Source organism: Camelus bactrianus, chromosome 15 (genome assembly GCF_048773025.1).
Source record: "Camelus bactrianus isolate YW-2024 breed Bactrian camel chromosome 15, ASM4877302v1, whole genome shotgun sequence".
Classification (NCBI taxonomy): domain Eukaryota; kingdom Metazoa; phylum Chordata; class Mammalia; order Artiodactyla; family Camelidae; genus Camelus; species Camelus bactrianus.
Genome location: NC_133553.1, coordinates 32,476,303 through 32,490,857, shown reverse-complemented (window position 1 = coordinate 32,490,857; position 14,555 = coordinate 32,476,303). Strand labels below are relative to the sequence as shown.

The 14,555-nt window shown below is 35.5% G+C and overlaps 1 protein-coding gene across 6 annotated transcripts in view; it reads right to left on the bottom strand.

Annotated features, from left to right (window-relative positions):
• BABAM2 (BRISC and BRCA1 A complex member 2) overlaps window positions 1-14,555 on the bottom strand; it is a 387,982-nt gene that overhangs the window by 220,242 nt on the left and 153,185 nt on the right. For all 6 annotated transcript variants that reach the window (XM_074341828.1, XM_045511781.2, XM_045511778.2 and 3 more), the window contains one exon: window positions 12,656-12,730. In XM_074341828.1, the coding sequence (XP_074197929.1) occupies window positions 12,656-12,730 (75 nt within the window). The remainder of the gene's footprint in view (window positions 1-12,655; window positions 12,731-14,555) is intronic.

The window sequence follows — 14,555 nt, the reverse complement described above, 5'->3', positions numbered from 1 at the left end:
AGATGTGATAGCCCAGCCTAACCCATGAACTTCTCTCAGCTTTAGTTTCCTCATCTAAAAAAAAAAAAAAAAAAAAAAAAATGGAGGTAATAATGCCTTCATGTATGAGTCAAGATTTTTCTGATTATAAATGACAAAAACCCAAATCACACTCACTTAAGCAAAAAAGATTGTTTATTGGAAAACTATGGGAGAGGCTCAAAGACTCCAAAGGACAGCTGTTCATAGGAATTAGAGCCAAGATAGAGCCTCAAACTTCAAGGACTGAAACCAAAAACCTCAGCATTGACAGAATGGGTTCTCTCTAAGTCTCTAGTCCTCATCTTTACTTCTTTTTCCACAGTGGCTTTCTTCATTCACACTGTGTAGAGGTGTATAGTCCAACATGGTAGACATTAACCAAATGTAGCCATTGAGCATTTGGAATATGACTAGTTTGAATTGAGAGGTGGTAAAGAGCAAAATACACACAAGATTTCAAAGACGTAATATAATATATACATATATATAATATCTCATTAATAATTTTAATTTTTTTACATATTGAAGTAATGTTTTGAAAACATATTATTAAAACTACTTCCACCTCTTTCTTAGTTCCTCTAATGCGGCAACTAGAAGTTACATATGTGGCTCATATATGTGACTTGCATTTTACTTCTACTGGGCAGTGCTGACCTAGAGACTTTTCCTACATAGTGAGAAACATGGCTGCCTGTAGTCCTAAACTCAGTTCACTCCAGCTTATCAATATTACAGCAAAGAAAAAGTTTTTGTCTTTTTACTTTATTTTTCAAATGTTCTAGGAAAGACTGACTAGGTCAGCTTGGATGATGTACTCAGCCCTAGGACTAATCCCTTCCAGGCAGAAGAGGAGCTGAAATGTACAGCCCTACCAGAAATACAGGGATGTTGTAGGGAAGAGAAGGTGGACATGGGATACTGCTACAAGATGGAGGAGGAGAGATGCTACGTAGACAAAACAATAGACATCCACTGTGCCACCTTAGAGGGTAGCTATCAGGATCAAATACACACATGTGTAGCACTGCCATCTCTATCAATGGCAAAATTCTGACAAAAATCCTTCCCTAAATGCTAGCTGTTACATTAAACCATGTACTCTTTGAATAAATAGTCATTACACAGATGGCAGACATAGAAACCCAAGGGGACAAAGCATGTTGGATTGCTCCACTTGAGGATTCATCAAATGTACCTGAACCAATGATACCTATGCTAAACCCTAGATGCTGGCAGCTTATGACTAGGAATGATTTTAAAAAGTAATTTGTGGCATGGCCAATATGGTGTAGAAGTAAGACCTTGAACTCACTTCCTCCCACAGGCACATCAAAATTACTATTGTTTATAGAGCAACTATCTATGAGAATGGCATGAAGACTAGTAGAATATTTTTCACAACTAAAGATATAAAGAAGGAACCACAACGAGATGAGTAGGAGGAGCACACACGCAGTACAGTCAAGACACATACCCTGGGGCAAGTAACCTGCAAATAGGAGGAAAATCACAATTACAGAGGATTTCCCCCAAGGAATAAAGGGTCTGAGCTTGAAATTGGGCTCCCTAGTCTAGGGGTCGTCACTAGGAAGATGAGCCCCCAGAACACAGGGCTTTGAAGGCCAATAGAGCTCGCATATAAGAGAGCCAAAGGGCTGTAGGTAACAGAGAATCCACTCTTAAAGGGCATGCACAAAATTTCATACATTCTGAGTACCAGTACAGAGGCAATAATTTGAAAAAAGCCTGCGTCAGACCCACCTGCTCATCTTGGAGAGCCTCCCAGAGAAGCAGGAGGCAACTGGGATTGCCCCTGGGAACAGAGATCCTGGTGGCAGCCATTTTGGGGAGCTCACAATATCACGAAGACACTGGTGCTCACAAGTGCCATTAAGTTCTCCCTCTAGCCTATTAGCACCAGTGACTTACTGGCCGACCAAAAGACCAACACCAGCCCTGGGACCCCACTCTAGACCTCACTGCCAGATGCACCTGGACCTGGCAACATCTACCAGCAGGTTTGAACAGAAAAAAGAATTTTTAAAAATGAAGATAGTTTAAGAGACCTCTGGTACAACATCAAGTGTGCCAGCATTCATGTTATAGGAATCCCAGAAGGAGAAAAGAGAGAGAAAGGGGCATAAAAATTTTTAGAAGAAGAAATAGTTAAAAACTTCCCTAACCTGAGGAAAAAAAAACATTCAGGTCCAGGAAGTACAGAGAGTCCCAAACAAGATGAACCCAAAGAGGTCCACACCAAGACACATTATGATTAAAATGCAAAAAATAAAATAAAGAGAGAATATTAAAAGCAGCAAGAGAAAAGCAACTAGTTACATATAAGGGAACCCCCACAAGACTATGAGCTGACTTTTTAGCAAAAACATTGCTGGCCGGAAAGGAGTGACATAATATATTCAAAGTGATGAAAAGATAAAAACCTACAATAAGTATATTTTACCTGGCAAGGCCATCATTCAGATTTGAAGGAGAGATAAAGAGTTTTACAGACAAGAAAAGCTGAAACAGTTTAGCATCGCTAAACTAACTTTACAAGAAATATTAAAGGGACTTCTGTAAGTGGAAAAGAAAAGACTACAACTAGAAATATTAAAAGTACAAAAGAAAAGTCTCATTGGTAAAGGCAAACATACACTAAAGATAAACCACTTTTAAAGCTAGTAGGAAGGTTAAAAAACAAAAACAGTAAAATCATCTATATCCACAATAAGTAATTAAGGGATACAAAAACAAAAAGATATAAAATATAATGTTGAAAACATTCAATGTGGCAGCAGGGGAAGAGTAAAAATGCAGTTGTTAGAATGTGTTCAAATTTAAGACATCATCAACTTAAAATAACAACTTTACATACGTGTGTGTGTGTGTGTGTGTGTATATACACAATACATGAACCTCATAGTAAACACAAATCAAAAATCTATAATAGATACATATACAAACAAGAGAAAGGAATTGAAACATAACACTAAAGATAGTCATCAAATCACAAGGGAAGAGAGCAAAAGGAGAAAAAAGGGAACAACCAAAAAAAAAAAAAAAACCTACAAAAACAACCAGAAAGCCATTAACAAAATGGCAATAAGTACATACCTATCAATAATTACATTAAATGTTAACTAAATGCTCCAATCAAATGACTGAATGGGTTAAAAAAAACAAAAAAAACCAAGACCCATATGTTTGCTGCATACAAAAGACTTACTTTAGCGCTTACAACATACACAAACTGAAAGTGAGGGAATGGAAAAAGGTATTCCACACAAATGGAAACAAAAAGAAAGTTGGAGTAGCAATACTTACATCTGACAAAATAGACTTTAAAACAAAGACTGTCACATGAGACAAAAAAGAACATTACATAATGAGCAAGGGATCAATCCAACAAAAAGGTAAAACAATTGTAAATCTATACACACTCAACATAGGAGCACCTAAATACATAAAGTAAATATTAACAAACATAAAGGGAGAAATTGACAGTAATATAGTAATAGTAAAGGACTTTAAACTGTTTGCAGATAACATAACACTATTACAGAAAATTCTAAAGATGCTACCAAAACCTATTGGAGCTAATAAATGAATTCAGTAAAGTTGCAGGATATAAAACACATAGAGAAATCTGTTGTATTACTATATACTAACAAAAAACTATCAGAAAGAGAACTTAAGGAAACAATTCCATTTACAACTACATCAAAAAGAATAAAATATCTGGAAATAAATCTAACCAAGGAGGTTAAAAAAAAAAAAAGAACTTTTATTTGGAAAACAGTAAGATACTGATGAAAGAAATTAAAGACAAAAGGAACAAATGGAAAGATATACCACAATCATGGATTGGAAGAATTATTACTGTTAAAATCACCATACTACCCAAGGCAATCTATAGATTCAATGCAATCCCTTTCAATATACTAATGATGTTTTTCACAGAACTACTACAAATAATTCTAAAATTTCTATGGAAACACAAAAGACTTCAAATAGCCAAAACAATCTCGAGAAAGAACAACAAACTTGGAGGTATCACATGCCCTGATTTCAAATAGTACTACAAAGCTACAATAATCAAAACAGTATGGTACTGGCACAAAAACACACATAGATAAATGAAACAGAATAGAGAGCCCAGAAATAAGCCCATGTTTACTTGTATGGTCAATTAATCTATGACAAAAGAGGTGAGAACATACAGTAGGAAAAGACAGCCTCTTCAATAAATGGTCTTGGGAAAATAGGACAGCCAGATGCAAAAAAATAAAACTAGACTACTTGCTCACATCATATGCAAAAAATGAACTTATAATGGATTAAAGACTTAAATGTAAGCCCTGAAATCATAAAACTAGAAGAAAACATGGACAGTATGCTCTTTGACATCAGTCTTAGCAATGTTTTTTTTTTAGAAAGGTCTTCTCAGGCAAGGAAAACAAAAGCAAATGGAAACAAATGGGACTACATCAAACTAAAAGCTTTTGCACAGCAAAGGAAACTATCAACAAAACTAAACTAAAAGGCAGCCTACTGTATGGGAGAAGATATTTGCAAGTGATATATCTGATAAGGTGTTAATAACCAAAAAAGACAAAAGAAGCCATACCACAAACAAAGTCACACAACATCAAAAAAAGAAAAGAAAAGAAACAACCTGATTAAAAAATGGGCAGAAGATCTGAACAGATATTTTTCCAAAGAAGACATACAGATGGCCCACAGAGACATGAAAACATGCTTGACATCAGTAATCATCAGAGAAATGCGAATCAAAACTACAATGAGATATCACCTCAGATCTATTAGATAGAATGTGAGGATGTGTAGAAAACAGTACCCTCATGCACTGTTGACAGGAATGTAAATTGGTACAGCCACTGTGGAAAACAGTATGGAGGTTTCACAAAAAGTTAAAAATAGAACTACCATATGATCCAGCAACACTAACCAGGTTTCTGGGTATCATTCATTCCAACAGTATGGTCATAATGGAAGAACAAAGCTGCAGCAAATGTGTTCAAGAAAGCAGAGGGATCTTCAGAACATGGTAGAAAGAGGGCAGGTATCACTGTGACATTATTTTGTCATAAAACAAGATCAAAATCTAAGTGTCCTGTTAATCTCTCTCTCTCTCTTTTTTTCTTCTAACAGATGACATTCTAATCAAGGGTTACAGGTTCCTTCTCTTACTCCAAATCCTGGGGGGTGCACTTATTTAAAAAGGTTGGGGGAGTGGAACATTGGGTAACAGTGAATACAAATCCCAGCTCAACAAAAAAGAATAAGACTGAAAACCCCCAAGGATACTTAACCGCCTGTTGTGTCTCAGCATAAGGGAGGCAATGGCGGCCAGGGGCCATAGAAGGCAAGGTGTGGGCTAGAACAGTACGTCTCAAACTATCCACAGTGAAGAAACAGTTACTGTTTATTTTGTTTTGTTTTTCCTAATCCTCCACAGATTGAAGGCTTCATAAAATACATAAAAAATGAGTTAATATAAAAAGAAAAAAAATTTTAAAACATCAAAATGCAAACCCAATATTTTTATCATTACAGCCAACAGACATACGATTATTCTGTCAAACTGCTTTAAATGTTTCTAAAGACTATCAATTCTGTACTTATCTTGTCATGAACCAAAACATACATTTGGGGTAGCACTGACTTAAAAGGTTTTGACTGCATCCTTTCCTCCTCCTCATCTTCACAGGTTGATCATTGAGTTAGGTGAGTAAACATGGCAGCTGCAGGTATGAAAACTTCAGCAAGTCTGAAACATGGGTCACCAGGAGCCTTAATATTCACTTTTACATCCTTTGAACTCTGACTATTAGCCTCATTTCCCTCCTCCTTCTCCCCAATCATTTTATTATATATTGTTTCCTGGCAGATTTCTGTTTGTAAATACAATCCCAATCATAGTACTACTCAAAAAAATTACTCAACTCCTTAGTTGAGTATTTAAGGCTTTACCTAGGTCATTACACCTTTTTAAAAAGCTTTTCCTTTCTTATCTCCCACTAATCAGTGTACATGTTCTATGATTTAGCCAAACTAGATCATTCTCGTATTCTCCTAATGTGTTTTCATTGCCACCTGAAACCATGCTCATTCTTTCCCTAGCTTCTCTCTACCAGTATGAGTCTTTCAGGCCCATCCTGTGTCACCTCCTTTATAAAAGTCTTTTCTAACCAGATGTACTCTCTCACCAACCCACTAAAGAACTCTGTACTTCTCTTAGGGGATTTAAAATTTTTATGACTTGCATTACTATTGTGTACGCAATCATCTTATGCCCCAAATCAGATTTTACTTTTATTTGAATTGTAGGTCTGCTGATTGAAAAAAATGGATTAATGATAATAGATGAGGGTGATAAGCTGACATCACCCCTGTCAGGTGCCAGGTGGTAAGCTTACGATGTGGGTAGAGAAAATGTCACCAAAGAGAAAACAGCTCCAAATAAAAAATGGTCAACCTGTAATGAGCACATCCCATAATTCCTGTTACTGTCACTGCGCTACCTGGTTCCAATCCATACTTCCCTTTCTGAATTACAGGTGGCAACACCTCCCCCATAAACAGGCTGAAAAAATAGAGTAAATTCAAAAAGACAATATGAAGGGATTCATCTATACTTGCCTTAAAAAAACCAACTGCATAAAACAGGATTCATAAAACAAGGAAGTATGATTTTTTTCACAAGCTCAGTAAATACTAATCAGCATTGACCTGATCAATCCTGTCTGATGTATTTCTGGGCACCACAGTTTAAGACAGATACTGGCAAACTGGAATATATTCCTGAAGAGAAGTATGAGCATAGTGAAGGATTTAAAAACTTATGACATAAAAGTGTAAAGGACTAAAGACGTCTAGCCTATAAAAGAAGAGAATCTCTGGTTGTTTGAATGTAAGTGTTTCTGCTGTAATGTGATATATGCATTCCTTTTTTAAAAAACTGCATTCTACTAAATTACACATTAAGAATAAAAGGCTTATGAGAAAAATATGGTAAGGCTAGACCTTACCTTACAGTTGCCTATACAACTATGTAACCACAGCATTAACAAAAACCAAAGTAATTCCAGTAACTATTATACTTAAAACGGCATGCAATACTCCTAATAAACAAAGAACTGTTATACTAAATATAGGACTTTTAAAAAGCTACAGGCAACTTAATGAAAGGGCCTACAAAGAAAGATGGAAACTGCTGAGTTAACGGGAAACAGCAGAGGGTCATCATCATTAGAAGTTACAGTGGAGAAGCAGGTTTTGGACAAAGTGTAAAGATGCCAGAGAGGGAGAGCTCTGGATTATTGTCTTGTGTTTTCTTTTCCACAAAGATGGGGAGAAGCCATGCAATAAATACTTAAATACAGAGTGTACTGCAAAATTGAGCCAAGTGGAAGGATATGGAGTGAATGCACATTGTGTGCCATACAATATCCTCCACAGCTTGCTAAGCTCCTCTGCCTTAGTGTCCTTCCATTCAGCTGCTGTTATTTAGTGGTCAAACTATTAATATGCTAGGAAATATAAACTCTAAACCCTGGCAACTTTTGCATTATACTGACGTGCTCCTACTATTTATCAATCATTTATGAACTAATTCGTGTTACTAAAACATGCTATGTAGCAGATACACTGTACTTGAAGAACTTTCAGTATACATGGGGATAGAGTAGCAAAGCAGGTCAACTGACAGACATCTGAGATACAGCTCCAATCTAAAATTATAATTTAGAAGATGGCCAATAGGCACGTGAAAAGATGCTCAACATCGCTAACTATTAGGGAAATGGAAATCAAAACTACAATGAAGATCAGAATGGCTATCATTAAAAAGTCTACAGATAACAAATGCTGGAGAGGGTATAGAAAAAAGGGAACCCTCCTACACTGTTGGTGGGAATGTAAATTGGTGCAGCCACTATGGAAAACAGCGTGAAGTTTCCTTAAAAAACTAAAAACAGAGTTGCTGTATGACCCAGCAAATCCACTCCTGGGCATATACTTGGAGAAAACTATAATTTGAAAAGATACATGCACCCTAGTGTTCATAGCAGCACTACTTACAGTAGTCAAGACATGGAAACAGCCTAAATGTCCATCAACAGATGACTGGATAAAGATGTGACATATATACACACAATGGAATACTATTCAGCCATAAATAATGAAATCGTGCCACTTGCAGCAACATGGATAGACCTAGAGATTATCATACTAAGTGAAGTAAGTCAAAAAGAGAAAAACAATTACCATATGATATCTCTTATAAGTAGAATCTAAAATATGACACAAATAAACTTATTTACAAAACAGAAAGAGACTCATAGACATAGAAAACAAACTCACGGTTACCAAGGGGAAAGGTGTGGGGGAGGGACAAATTAGGAGTTTGGGGTTAGCAGATACAAACTACTATATATAAAACAGATGATCAAGGTCCTACTGTACAGTACAGAGAACTATATTCAATATCCTATAATAAAACATAATACAAAAGAGTATGAAAAAGAGTACCTATATATGTATAATTGAATCACATTTTTGTACACCAGAAACTAACACAACATTGTAAATCAACTATACTTCAATTTCTTTTAAAAAGCAAATATAATAGTGGAAAAAAGAAAAACTAGGAATAAACCTATCTAAGTAGGTAAAAGAGCTGTACTCAGAAAACTATAAGATCCTGAAAAAAGAAATTGAAGAGAACACAAACAGATGGAAAGCTATACTGTGTTCATGGATTGGAAAAATTAATATTGTTAAAATGACCATACTACCAAAGGTAGCCTACAGATTCAATGCAATCCTTATCAAAATACCAATGGCATTTTTTTTTTAACAGAACTAGAACAAATCATTCTAAAATTTGTATGGAAACACAAAAGACCTCAAATAGCCAAAACAATCTTGAGAAAGGAAAACAAAGCTGGAGGCATCACACACCTTAATTTTAGACTATACTACAAAGCTACAGTAATCAAAACAGTAGTACTGGCACAACAGACACATGGATCAATGGAACAGAATAGGAAGCCCAGAAATAAACCTACACATCCGTGGTCAATTAATCTATGACTAAGAATATACGATGAAGAAAAGACATCCTCAATAAGTGGTGCTGGGAAAACTGGACACATACATGTAAAAGAATGAAATTAGAACATTTTGTCACATACATACAAAAATAAATTAAAATAGATTAAAGACCTCAATGTAAGCTTTGAAAATTTGAAAAATTCCCAGTAGAAAACATGACATAAATCATAGCAATATTTTTTGCATCTGTCTCCTAGGGCAAAGAAAACAAAAGTAAAAATAAACAAATGGTACCCAATTAAACTTAAAATTTTTCACACAGCAAAGGAAACCACTGACAAGACAAAAAGACAATCTACTGAATGTGAGAAAATATTTGCAAAATGACATGACCAATAAGGGGTTAATATCCAAAATATACAAACAGCTCATACAACTCAATATCAAAATAAATAAATAAATAAACAGAACAATTTTTAAAAATGGGCACAAGAACTGAAATAGACATTTTTCCAAAAAAAGACATACACATGGTCAACAGGCACATGAAAATAAGCTCAATATCACTAATCATCAGAGAAATATAAATCAAACCCCCAATGAGGTATCACCTCACACCTGTCGGAATGGCTATCATCAAAAAGATCATAAATAAATGCTGGTGAAGCTGTGGAGAAATGGGAATCCTTGTACACTGTTGGTGGGAATGTAAGTTGGTGCAGTCACTATGGAAAACAGTATGGAGGTTCCTCAAAAACTAAAAATAAAACTACCACATGATCCAGCAATTCCAGTCCTGGGTATTTATCCAAAGAAAACAAAAACACTAATTTGAAAAGATACATGCACCTCAATGTTCATGGTGTATTACATACAACAGCTAAGTTATAGAAGTATTTTACTAAAATAAGTCAGTTTCTATCAACAGATGAATGGATAAATAAGATGTGGTATTTATACACAATGGAATACTACTCAGTATACACAATGGAACACTACTACAAATAATGTCATTTGCAGCAACATGGATGGACCACATTCTCTTCAGTTGAGAAGTTCAGAGATGCACACCTGGGCCCAAGTAGGACAGACATGGGAAAGTTGGTTTATGTCTAACTGTAATCTGTTTTCTGCTATGTGGACTACGGAAGCAGAGGATTTGTACTACATTTCCTGTTTAATTTATACTAGTTTGTGCTGGAGTTCTACCACCCATAAATAAAGAATCCTAACTAACACAGAAGTTTTTTTTAACTGACTGAGTTTTTATGTAAGTCATTTATCTAACCCTTTGACTTACCTCAGAATAAAATTCAGATGCTGAAGTCATGACTCATTTACAGAGTTAATTCATTCTATCCCATGAAAGAACGATATATGCTTATAGTATAATATAAAGCAAAATCATATCACTGAGTATTTAATGGCTTTTTCACTCTAACATAAAAAATTCTATTTGTAGATGAAACAGGTACATTTGAAAATATGAGTGAATGATAGCTTCATAATAGGGTAATGAAATTTCATTTCACTGTAGCAAAATGGTAGGATATGTAGCCAAACTCCATGATATCTTAATAGTTAAAAATTCTACTTTACCTTTCACTTCATTAGATTAGGAGAATCCAAATGCAAATAATATGTAAAGCCGTTCCTAACACAAACTTAGTTTTAAGAGTATAACCAAATGTTCCAAGATTATGACACAGCTTTAGGAACTTTGATCTTAAAACCTTCAGTATGTATTCTGGATTACTTCTGGTCTGCAGGTAGATTTTTTTTTTCTTTAGTTTTGTGTTGTACAGGGTTTCTCTTTTTCTGTCCTTGCTGTTTTACTCTCTTTGTAGGAACTAAAGATCCAGAAAGACATTAGTGCTGCAAGGGAGGCATCTCCATCTATGGCAGAAAAGTCACTTCATTGTACTTTTGGAAGGGAAAAAACGGGTTCCCATTGTGCCAAATAGAATTCAATGTTTCCCTACCTGACTGGCAAGGAAAGTAAGGGCATGATAATATAAAGTCAAAATTCTTGAACATAAAATATGGAAATTTGATTTTGAAGAGAAAAAATTCACATAGATTATGATCTAAGAAGTACTTTTTTTCCTTTGACCCCCAATAACATGAGCAGAGACAACACTAAATTTCAATACCATTCAAACTGATACGGCCCAACACATCAAACAAAGGCACTATAACTGTAAATTATGGATTAAAGTGATTATATGAACAATGTACTCTCATATACTACTGAATTTAGTTTTAAGTGAGGTGAAATAGGGTTTTAACTGGAATACATGGCAATCAATGAGTCTGTGATCTAAGAGTTTCCAAGGAGACTGTTGGCTGTTCTAATAGGACACAGTAATTGCTGAAACCAAATCAATTATGCCTGGTTATCACAGATCTAATATGTATATTTTCCACACCAGGAGTATTGAGAAACTAACACAAATTGCTGACTTCCATTCTCACTTGGACTTTACAACTCTTGGATACAGAGCAGGAAAATAGTCAACTAGAAATCAAAAATGAAAATTTAATGAGGCACAAAGATCCCACGTTTTACTTAGGGGAAAAGAAACTAATAAATCCCTTGGATGGAATGTAAAAAAAAAAAAAAAGGATTCCCTAATCTTTTCAATGTCTATAGTTTATATTCTTCCAGACCATACATAATTCTAATCATTATCAAGATTAATATTATTTATGACTATTATAATACACAGAAAAACTTGTACAAGGATCCTATCTTCTCAGTAGACTGTTATAAATATCATTAACTCTTTGAACATCAAATGAGGAAGGCAGAAATTCTTCTTACATTAAGCCAGAGCTATACCGCCACAGGCTCAACTTGGCACTGAGGTCCTATCTTAAACTGCAACTCAAGTCCTCATCTATGATAAACCTGGGCCTTCATCTTAAGGCTTTCTGTTCAGTACTGGCTGGTTCCCCGGTCCATTCAGTTTCTTTCATACTAACCACAGCCTAGTGAAGATTTGGATTTCACCTCTTCTTCACAAAGCATTTGCAGAGCCCTCCCCAAAGCAGCTATTCCCGAGCCACATCTTGCCTGCACCACATTTTAAAGAATGCTATACTCATTGGCCTAACTCAATTCTGGGTTTCTTCATGACAGTCCGACTTTGAAGGTCCCTGAGATCAACTGCTAACATAAATAAAGAAAATGAAATGCCAGTCGGCACAGCACAGTTAATATGCAATACTACTTAAAGACGGAATACATATTAAGATAATTTCTAAGAGAGTCTTTCATCCCCAAAAGATTATTAACTAAAGGCAATTTTTTTCTAATGTTTAATTTACTTATAGTAATTTTATCTTACAAGGAAAATCCATTTTGAAATTATTTTTAGGGCTACTATTTTAGCTTCTAGGTAATAGTGACTCAGTGGATCTTCATGCAACAAAATTTTTAATAGAATTCATCACCTGGACAAAATGCTGGCACACCATACAAATATTCAGAGTTAAGTAATTACTTTGAAAGCTCATTTATATTCTCATACTGATAATCATAGACTTTTACCTTGAGCAGGTATGTGGGAATATTGCTGAAATCGACCGGCAACTTCAAAAGGAAACGAGCTGAAAATTCACCAGTCTGTGGGGAAAAAAAGATATAATAATAAGATTAAAATCCAGAATCGATTGTGAAGTGACAATTACAGCCAAGGCCACAAGTTCAACCTGTTCAAACTGCAGGCATCTTCAATTTGGGTTTTCTCACATCAAGCAAGAAAAGAAGGTTGAAAAAGTAGGGGAGGATCAAAAAGCACTATTAAATTATTAGTTACTAAAAAGCACAATTAGAATTTTTTAAATCTGCATTTTAAATGTGCAGTAGAATTATAATGCAGTAGTACTACCTTTTTGTTTTTTAAAAGTATGAAAAGAATACATGAATGTATGATTGTTTTAATTCAAACAATAGGCACAGACCTGCCCATTCAATTCATTTGATTTTACTAAAGCATTCAGACCACTTCACTAATACTTAACAACCCATAAGCTAATGACATATATCACCATCCTTTACAGTACGTCTGGAAGTAAAAACAAAGGTCAAACTCGTACCTACCCATATAAACCAGTTACATCAGTGGGTACCCCAAGTAAGAGTCTAATCTCCTGACAATCTGTTAATATCATTATCACCAACTAGTATTTTTCAGTAACTCTTTCTATGAACTAGTCTCTATAGGAAAGATGTACAGAGGTTTGGTGATTTAAAACATTTAACTACGCTTAAGTAATAGCTTCTATTTTTTTCTAAAAGAGAAAGCTCATGTAAAAGAAAAGTTTCCCTCTCCATTTATGATGATGGGAAATCATCATAATTTTTTTTTTCTTTTTACGATGGGAAAGGCTAAGGAATTGCAGTTTTTCCAAGTGGCCTCTGCAGACACCTAGGGGTTCTAAGGAATTCTGCCATGCAATAAAGTGTGCTGAGCTGGTGGGGTCCTGGGGCTTCTAGCCTCTCTGACTGCAAGCCTGGAGTGCAGCTTGGGATTTTGACATACTGGGTTTCACTATGACATGTTGTTTGAATAAAGAACTCTGGGGATGAGTTAGAACTAGTCTAAAGAGTAGATCTCTATGTTTTTCATGCTGTTACCACTAAAAAGCTCCCTAAATCTCCACTGCCTTCCCTCCTTAAAAAAACAGCACCTCAAATTCCCTAAAACACATCTTTAAACACAGCAGGCATTTACAAATATTTTTTACGGATGGGTTGATGAACACACGTAAGGACGCATGCCCACCTCTTACAGAAGATTCCACAACAGTCACCACTCCTTTCTACAAACACCCAAGCAACTAGCTTCAAGGTCCTGGCCCTAATTTTAAAACTCTGACCTAAAACCTTGAAAATGAAAACAGAAATATAAACCTTGAGCTCAAAAGATAAAAATGATAACTCTATCTGCATAGCTGGGTGTTGTTTGTTTTACTGCTTACAACATCTTTTAACTTACATCAACGTCTGGCTAAGGACAGAGCACTTCTTTATCACCACAAGCCTGACCCCATGACAGAAAAGCCAGAAGAGAGAGAAGTGAATGGAAAAAATCAAAGCTGAGGTCACAGAAGACACTCCACCACCAAAGGAACGACAATGGTGACAAACAGCGCTAGTCCTTAGAGCTGAGCAGCTGCGTTCTTCCTTTGATATTTATTCCTCATTTTAGTAAATGGTAATTCCATTCGTTAGTCTCAGGCAAGAAACCTCAGAATCATCCTTGACACAGCATAGAACATCAATACATGCAGACTATTCTCAACTCAGTACTTGAAAGAATAGTTAAGAGCCACCTAAGGATCCATAAACAGCTCCACGTGGTGAACGGGAGGAGATTTGTGAAAGATCCTACTTAAATTCTTACTTCTGTTACAGTCCCAGATTATTAGAAAGGTGTGGTTTTAGG